Genomic DNA, 8,799 nt, shown 5'->3' on the forward strand with positions numbered 1-8,799 from the left:
GGTACTATAAAAATTCTAAATTCTGCCAAGATTTGAGGGGAATCATTGTTAGTCTTGAAGACTAGTTGGGTGGGGAAGTGCCAAGCTCTGCTCTGACACCTTTGATAACATGACCTTTTGAGACCCAGCCCAGCTCTGTCAGATGCATCTGTATGCTCTCTTGTCCTCCTAGCTACCCTCCTGTCCTTGCGAGTTCTGCCGGAGTTTAAGAAGAAGGCTGTATGGACCAGAGCATATGGTTGGTGACATCCCAGGAGCCAGCAGCATCCCCACTGAATGAGACAGACCAGAGAGACAGAAGGTTTTGGGACTGGTGTCAGTGATTGGTGAGAACTGATCCTCTCAGTTAGAAACCACGAGAAGGTGGCTTCATACTGTGGTCTGAAAAGGGGTGCCTTACTCGGGTACTCTGGGTATTTGAAGCAGAAATAGGAACATGACTTCTGTGTGACCTGAGTTCATTGTAAAAAATTCCTTTTCTTTGTGAAAACTGAATTATATTTTTTTTCTCCCTTAAATTCTAGTAAAATAATTTTATGAAATTTGTGTAATGCTGCAACCTTTATTTTTAAGTCTGTGGTTTGCCTGTGAAAGTGAACCATAGAGGTGTCAAGGGTATGATGATCTATTTTCCTTGTTAGCCACAGAAGAAGCCACTGAGTCAGTGGGTTAGACAGATTTTTATCCTTGCTGATAAAACACACTTAAGAGAACTGCTAGGCACATTCAGATCGCTAGGCATGACACCCACTGGTACCCAGGTTAGGTTTCTCAGTGACAGGTGTAACTCCTGTGCTTGGTTGTCATGCGTCCAAGTGAAGTTATCCACTTCACAGTAGCAGTAGCCGCAAAGGAGACTGTGAGTTCACAAAGAAATCCAAGGTAGGTCTGATGAATCCCGTGATGCTGATCCATTCCTCTGGAGACGGTGCATCCTACTTGGCAAGGTGCCTGACAGCAACCTCAAAGGCAAAGAAAGGTTCTTTTCCCCACAGCCATGGGAGAAGCAGCAGCGTGAGGACTCTAGAAGTCATGCAACTCTCTGAACAAGTATCTGGTCACTGGCAGGTGGGATACACTCGGTGACAAGGCCTAAGTCACAGGGGAGGCAGCCCCAGCAAACCACCTGAACTAAGTTTCCACAGGAGAAAGATGATAGGCTGTTAGGCAAGCAAAAACGGATAGCTGTGTCCTCAGGAGATCACCCTTTTTATAAGTCCCGCTCCCTTCACCAGAGTGATCCGTGGCCTAAAGGTTTGAGAGATATCACAGTCTCAGCTACTGCAGTGGCTAGAAACTCAGGCAGCATTTTAATTTTGTCCTAATTATTGTGACTTCGCATGGGCTCAGTCTGCAACTAGTCATATAAATGTAAAAACAGGTAATCATTGGGAAGAAGTCATGACACTGAACACCAGGTGCTTTCGTATCTGCCATGCACCATGCCTGGGGCTTCACAAACACCACACAACTTCTACTACTCACAGGTGGCACATACCTTCTCGACCCAAAGTGCACCTGGCACGTTCAAAGTAGCACTACTAATTTTATTTTCCAGATATATAATTTCTTTACAAATTAGACTACAAGGAAATAAGTTTAAGCCAGGCGAGAAAGAAGTGATTTAGACAGTCTTTTTCTCGTCCCATGTGTAATAGAGACTGAAAGACATCTAGCATTTACTATTGGGTGCCAGACAGTCAGTACACTAGACTTTTCATTTGGCTTAGCTTGTTTGAAGTCTTGCAACAATGCCCAGGGAATACTGTTTTCTATTTTAAGATGGAGCAAAAATATTTAGTAAGTGGGAGAGTTTTACCTAAAAGCAAGGTCCTAGAGCCTAGATCCAAAGCTATTGCTACTGCATCAGACACCTTGCCTCCCACTTTAAGGTGCAGATCTGCTAAGAGAAACACCAGGCTTTTGGCACTGGGAAGTTTGAGCCTAGTGGAGCAAACCAAGTGTGTCTGCATGCATTAAAGAGCTGTGGATTCCAGGGTACCTTGGAAACACAGGAGACTGAGCCCTGAAGAGGAAGTGGGCACTGGAGACATCGTGAATCAGCAACCAAGCATTTGCTGATGCCAAGGAAAGGAAGAATCTGCCTAGACTTCAAATTTCAGATTTCTCGTGTCTTTTCAGCCTGATTTCTTTTCAAACCTGGTATTTCCTCCTGTCCTTCACAAGAAAACAGAAGTTTACAAAAAGAAGGAAACAGAATAATCCTCAGTCTCCTCTTTCCTCGTCCTTTCTGTTTTGATCAGTCATGGATGGAAGTCATGAGGTTTTCTGCCTACGGACCTCTAAGGACTCTAAATTGGTAACTCTAAAGATTAAACTCAAAGGTATGCTAACAAAATAATAGCCTCCCTCCTGGTTAACTGTATGACCCCAAAATAAGTGTCAAATTGTTCTATCACGATGCTCCACTTTGTTTGACACAAGCAAGCTGCTGTTTCTTTTTTAGACCATGTTCTTAACTACACAAAGGAGTCTTGGTTTCAAGTCCTCTCTTGTCAGCTTTTAAAAACAGGAGTTGCCAAGATGAATAGTATTTGCGGATGCACCAGCGTAGGGCTAAAGCTACATTGTGCCTCAAGAAGTATCCAAACACAGATTGGATTTGGAAAGTGTGCATTTGGCAAAGATGTGGGTATCCATGCAATTGTCTAAAATCATGTTACAGTCATAATTTAATAGCCCCATGGTATCCAAGGGGCTGCTAAAAACATTTTATGACTTGAATTAGTAATGTTAACATTAAGTAGAAGATGGAAGAGTTTTAAGATGCTAATGTCACCTTTTAGGGTTTGGTAAAGGTGATTGTAGTCAAAGCTGAGGAAGAAAAGACATCTGGAGTGGAAGCCCCATTTTTCTTAGGGAACTCATCATCATACAAATTAGGGCTAATAAGTTGCCCCTGTGTAACTTAGGGGGAAACTCTGATCATCTTTGATACAGGATCAGAATGTATTTTTTGGAGATATATCAAAGAGTTCAAGTTCCAAGAAGTCCAACTGACTTCCTATTTCTGTTAGCTACAGCTCAAACTGGCAGTGTTCCTGTTAGAACAGCTGATCAGATCTACAGTTCACATCTAATCTTACTGAACTGGCTAGCATCTTGCTCTTGGATGTCCAAACCTCTAGAACTGTAAAACAGAAATTTCTGTTGTTTTGACAACTAAGCCCTGGGGGTGGGGGGTGCACTTTGTGACACAGCAGCAGCCTGAGCTAAGTCACAGAAGATATTTGATAGGTATCTAAGTATACATAATGCTCAAGCTGCTTGGCTCTAAGGACCGAGGCATTTGTCTGTAGAGTATCTAAGTATACGTAATGCTCAAGCTGCTTGGCTCTAAAGGTAGGGAGGGCATTTGTCTATAGGTATCTAAGTATACATAATGCCCAAGCTGCTTGGCTTTAAGGGCTGGAGCATTTGTCTATAGAGTATCTAAGTCTATGTAATGCTAAAGGTGATTGGCTCTAAAGGCAGGGCATTTGTCTATAGAGTATCTAAGTATATGTATTGCTCAAGCTGCTTGGCTCTAAGGGTGGTGGCATTTGTCTATAGAGTATGTTATCCTAGGATTAAAGAGGATACTTTACAGCGTTCCCTTCCTATAAATCTGCTAGTTGTGATTGCAGAAGTTAATCAATTGGTTTCTCAAGTCAATTGAGCTTACTCCACTGAATCTATTTCTCATCAACTTCACACAGAAACATTTAGACCTCACACTGTGTGAAGTCCACTGACGTGGTGCAGCAAGGTGTGCTGTGCCTGTGGAAGATGTGTTCGTAAGGCACGGTCGAGGCAGAACAGAATATGTGGTGCCTGCAGGAATCCATGTAAAAGATTGTTGTCGAGTTCTCAGTTCTCTTTCTCTAGCATATGCCCAGGGTTGTATCTGCTGCAGGGTGACCCAGCAGCCCGTCTTCTTCTCTCTTGTGTGATGGGCAGGAACAAAGCCTCACATTTTCTTCTGTTTGACAGAGAAGACTCTGAGGACATCTTTTCTTTCTGTGTAAAGATGGCTGTAGGTGAAATACATTCCTACGGTGCAAAAGGAAGTGAGGTGGGTTAACCATTCCTTTGAAAAGATCTGTGGTTTTAGGACACAGGCAGGGGGCTGCTTGCATTCTGGAAGCTACAAAGTTGCAAGGGAGGCTCAAGAAGAGCAATGAAGAACCATCCAGGTCTAGTAAAGTGAGCATCCAAACTGCCTAGGCTCCCACAAAGCCAGTACATGCAGTAGGATCAAAAACCCATTGCCATTGTTCTTGAGTTCTCAGTAGTCCTCACTGTCCGCTATGTTCAGCGAGTCCGGTTTTATCCCATGATTTTTCAGACCCGGGCCAGTTGAAACCCTGATTGTTCTTTGGGCTGACAAGGGAGGGGGACTTGACCGGGGGAGGGGGAGGGAAATGGGAGGCAGTGGCGGGGAGGAGGCAGAAATCTTTAATAAATAAATAAAAAAGAAAAAGAAAAAATAAATAAAAAAGAACCATCCAGATTGTATGTAGAAGGAATGCAAGCAAACTCTTCTGTCCAACTCTCTCTACTGCAGGCTAGCCCGCCCCTCCCCCTCTTTTTTAGTGCTTTCCATGCTGCCTCTAAACTGTCCGCTTTTCTCCTTCGTTCATGTGTGGTATTCTTACCCTTGGAAGCTGCTGCCTCGCAGACACGATTAGTATCTTGATAGGCTGTGAAGGGTGGAGTAAATCATAGAAGTCTTTTCCCCAGTTTCTTGGAAAACAATGTTAGTAAGTGTGTGCAGATATAATTTTCTATTAGCCTACACTACATTTGATTAAATTACTCTTAAGTAGCTCCACTCTTTGATTGCATATCTCCTACATACGTTACTGTAGTATATTAGTGGGTTCGGTGTGGTTATTTCCACACATAACACGTGACATGCAGTGATCAAATCTCACCTCCCTTCTGGCATTCTTCAAGCCCCTCATAATCACAATTCAAGTATCATGTCAATTTTTAAATTTTCACATGTAAGAGAGAACATTCTGGCTTGCTAACATGCCCTCTATTTCCATCCAATGTCCTAGAATAACAGGAATTACTCTTGCTGGCTAAGTGTCCCACTGTGTGATCAAGCACGATATTTTCTCTGTCCATCCATGTGGGCAGACTCGTGGGCTGGTTCCTTATCTTTCTGTTGTAAATAGTGCCACAAATATCACGGGTATGCCTTCTCTCGCGCCGGCTGCTAGCTTTACTTCCTCTGTCCTCTGAGGGGCAGCTGGATCGTATTGTAGCTCTATTTTTAGATTTTTTGCAGAACTTCCACACTGCTGCAGTAGTAGCCACAATAATTTGCATTCCCCACAACCGTAGTAGTTTCTTTTTCTCCACATCCTCACTAGCATTTGTTTTTGTTGTTGTTTGATTGGTAACCGCCAGTCTGCCTGGGCTGAAATGATAGCTCACTGATTGTGTTTCCCTGGTGGTTAGTAAAAGGAAACATATTTTTCATAGTAATTGACTGTTTAAACATATCCTTTATAAGTCTACTCAAATCGCAAACACATTTTCTGTTTGTATTACTTATTTCATATTAACATGTTTAAGGTCTCTGTATCTCCTGAGTAGCTGGCGACAGTTCTCTTCCTCTCTGTACATTGTCCCTTTGCTCTTGTATTTGGTCTGCTGTGTAGAAGCTTTCTAATTTAATTCATTTCATTAATCTCATTAATTCTTCCTCATGTTTCCTGAGCTCTTGACATCTTATTCAACAAATTATCATGTGTACCATATGTTTGAAGTCTTCCACTGACACTTTCAGAGTTTCGGGTCTTGCATTAAAGTATTTGATAGTCTTGAATTCTTTCTGTGTAAGGTGAGGGTCAGGTCATGTGTCAGTCTTTTGCATGTGTATCTCTTGTTCTCCCAGCACCATGTGTTTCTCTCCTGTGTATTGTTATTGTTGACATGTTTATTTCCTTTTTTTGTTGGTCTTTTATGCCAATGTTATACTGCTTGTTACTGAGCCTTGTGTCTTGGAATTGGGTGTTGAGATACCTCCAGTTTTGTTCTTTCTGCTTTAGGGTGGGGGGCTTACATACTAATTTTATGGGTTTTGTTATTGTTATGTGAAGTATGTTATTTATTGTTTTATTCTTTTTAAAATTATTTTCTTAAAAGCTTATGTGTGAGCATGTGTTTATGGTACTGCACATGTGGTATGCTGGTAGTATGCTATGTGTGCAAATGTAGTGGCCAGAGGAAGACATAGCTTTTGGCTATGCCACTCCCTGCCTTATTCCATTGAGACGGGGTCTCAGTGAACCTGGAGCTGGGCTAGCAGCCAACAAGCCCCAGCAATTCTCTTGTTTCTACCTCCAACAGCCCCAGAGCTATAGGTACATGGCCATGTCTAGCTTTTTGGTGGATGCTGGAGATTCAAATTCAGGTCCCCATGCTTGTATAGCACAGCTCTTACCCACTGAGTGCTGATCTCGGTCCTCAAAATGTCAACAGAGTTTTGATGGAGATTGCATTGAATCCCTAGATCACTTTGAGTGATATGGACGTTTAATGATTGCTACCAATCCATGAAAACTGGCAACCTTTCTACCTTTTAGTGTCTTCAGGCTCTCTGACCAGTGCTTTGTGTCTTTGTTGGAAAGGAATAGTACTTCCTTAGTTTGTTCAGTGCTGTATTTTGTGGTTATTGTGATTTAGATTTCATTTTTAAATTCTTCCTTATCAAATTTGTTATGTGTGGAAGGGCTTTTTAAAAGACAGAAATTAGACAAGAGTCATTCTGAATGAACTTTGAGTCAGAGGAGGCTGTGGAGTGCGAATGTCCCTAGCTGCTGCCCAGGAGAAGGGCTGCTTCTGCCGGTTCTGTCCTACTGCTCAGTCTGTTTCTCTCTCTTGATAGTTCTGGTGAAGTCTTTAGCTGTCCCCCAACACACTCTGTGGTTTTTCGTTTGTTTTGCTTTGTTTTGTTTTTAAGACAAGGTCTCACTCTCTTGCTCAGACTGGCTTCAGAGGGACAACCCTCTGTGCCATCCTCCAGAGTGCTGAGATTTCAGGTGTGAGCCACCATAGCTGGTGTTAACATTTTTCTGTGCATCTGCCACAGCATGGATAATTTGACTCCCGTCCTTCCTGTGTATTTGCCTTTCTTTCTCTTGTCTAATTGCTTTGACTAAAATGAATAGGACTCCGAATAAGAGCAAGGAAACTGAACATCTTGTCTTGTTCCTGATAATAGAGGAAACACTTTGTTTTTCAACATTCGGTATGATTTTAGTTCTGGGCTTGTCATACATAACTTGTTCTTGTATTCTCTTCATGAATGGGTGGTAAACTTTATCAAATGATTTTTTACATCTGCTCACATAACTTTTATATCATATGGTAGTTTATTGTTTTGTAGAGAATGAACCATTTTTGAATCTGGGAATGAAGCCTAGTTACAGTGTGTGATCTTCTGATCTACTGATATATTGTTAAGAGTTCACCATCTGTTGGCTGGGCTGTTGGTCTATAGTTCCTTCTCATTTCCTTCTGCATTTTGGTAATGCTGGCCCAAATGATTGCCTCTTAATTTGAGAAGAATGGGCACTGGTTGCTCTTGGTTAAATCTTGGTAAAATTCATCCAGGAAGCCATCTTATGCTAACTTTTCTGCATTGGGAGATTTATTACTTGTTTATTACTCATTACTAGCCTGTTCAGGCTTTTCTATACCCTGTTAAATTTCTATATCCTGTTGGCTGAATTTCAGGTGATCTTTTGTATCTAGAAATGTTTTCATTTTCCAATTTGTTAACAGGTAGTTTTTAAAACTAATCCCAAGTGATCTTCTGCATTTCCTTTAACACGTCTAACTGTATTTCTTTGGATCTTCATTTGGGGCAGGACGGGGGGGGGGAGGTTATTCTAACTGAAAGGTTTATCTGCTTTTTTCTGTTCTTTCAAGGAAATAACAAGCTTTATTTCATTGACTCTTGGTACTTCCTATTCTCTGTTTACCTATGGTCTGATTTTTATTTCTCTCCATACAGTCATTAGGGATTTGGTTTATGATTGTTTTTCTTAGCCCTTGAGATGCATGTGTAACTTATTTATCTGAAATACTTATGTTTTTATTCATTTTTCTTGGTACTGTTTTTTATGTATCCCACAGGTTTAGGACCCTGTATTTCCATTGGTTTCAAGAAATTTTTCCCTTGGACTTTCTCAGTGGCCTTCTGTTTGTCTGTGGGAGCAAGTGAAAGCAGGGTGCAGCCAGTACCTAAGTTTCTTTGTGGTCTTCTTTGGGCCATGTGCCCTGTAGACCAGAGCGCCAGCTGAAGCCTTAGCATTGCTCAAGGCCACTACAGTTACGTCTGTGGTCAGAGAAGTAATAGAACCACAGACGTCTTGCCTTACCCTGTAAGTGGGAGGCACCTATGCTTGTATGTGTGTGGAGCTATGATTCTGTACTCTACTAACCATACCCTGGTCTTAGAGGGTAAGGTATTTAATCCCCTTTATTCAACACAACTTTTCTGGGACTCTGTTCCTTCACCCTTACCCAGAAGGGCATTCCTTCCCACCTAGTAGTGTAGATAGCATGGCAAATACTCAAACATTGTGTATCTATTGCTGTGCCACGTCTTTTAATATTACAATGTTCTGGTTTCTCCGAGTGTTTTCTTGTACTGTCCTCAAAATGTAGCTCCAAACCTATTGCTGGTGTTCTCTTTGTGACACAAAACACGGATGCCTTCACTCAGCCATCCTTAAATCCCACACGAGTATAACTCTGTGTGTGTGTGTGTGTGTG

General features: G+C 41.8%; 2 protein-coding genes across 4 annotated transcripts in view; one reads left to right on the forward strand and one right to left on the reverse strand.

The window, feature by feature from the left end:
* Focad (focadhesin) overlaps nt 1–544 on the forward strand; it is a 290,677-nt gene extending 290,133 nt beyond the window's left edge. For all 3 annotated transcript variants that reach the window (XM_005352710.3, XM_026781891.1, XM_026781889.1), the window contains exon 44: nt 173–544. In XM_005352710.3, the coding sequence (XP_005352767.1) occupies nt 173–246 (74 nt within the window). In that variant the 3' untranslated portion in view covers nt 247–544. The remainder of the gene's footprint in view (nt 1–172) is intronic.
* A 103-nt stretch (nt 545–647) lies between these two features.
* The window catches only part of Hacd4 (3-hydroxyacyl-CoA dehydratase 4), a 26,907-nt gene continuing 18,755 nt past the window's right edge, over nt 648–8,799 (reverse strand). Inside the window, exon 6 of the mRNA XM_013348254.2 lies at nt 648–4,053. Coding sequence (XP_013203708.1) covers nt 3,971–4,053 — 83 coding nt within the window. The 3' untranslated portion in view covers nt 648–3,970. The remainder of the gene's footprint in view (nt 4,054–8,799) is intronic.

This window comes from Microtus ochrogaster, chromosome 10 (genome assembly GCF_000317375.1).
Source record: "Microtus ochrogaster isolate Prairie Vole_2 chromosome 10, MicOch1.0, whole genome shotgun sequence".
Classification (NCBI taxonomy): Eukaryota; Metazoa; Chordata; class Mammalia; order Rodentia; family Cricetidae; genus Microtus; species Microtus ochrogaster.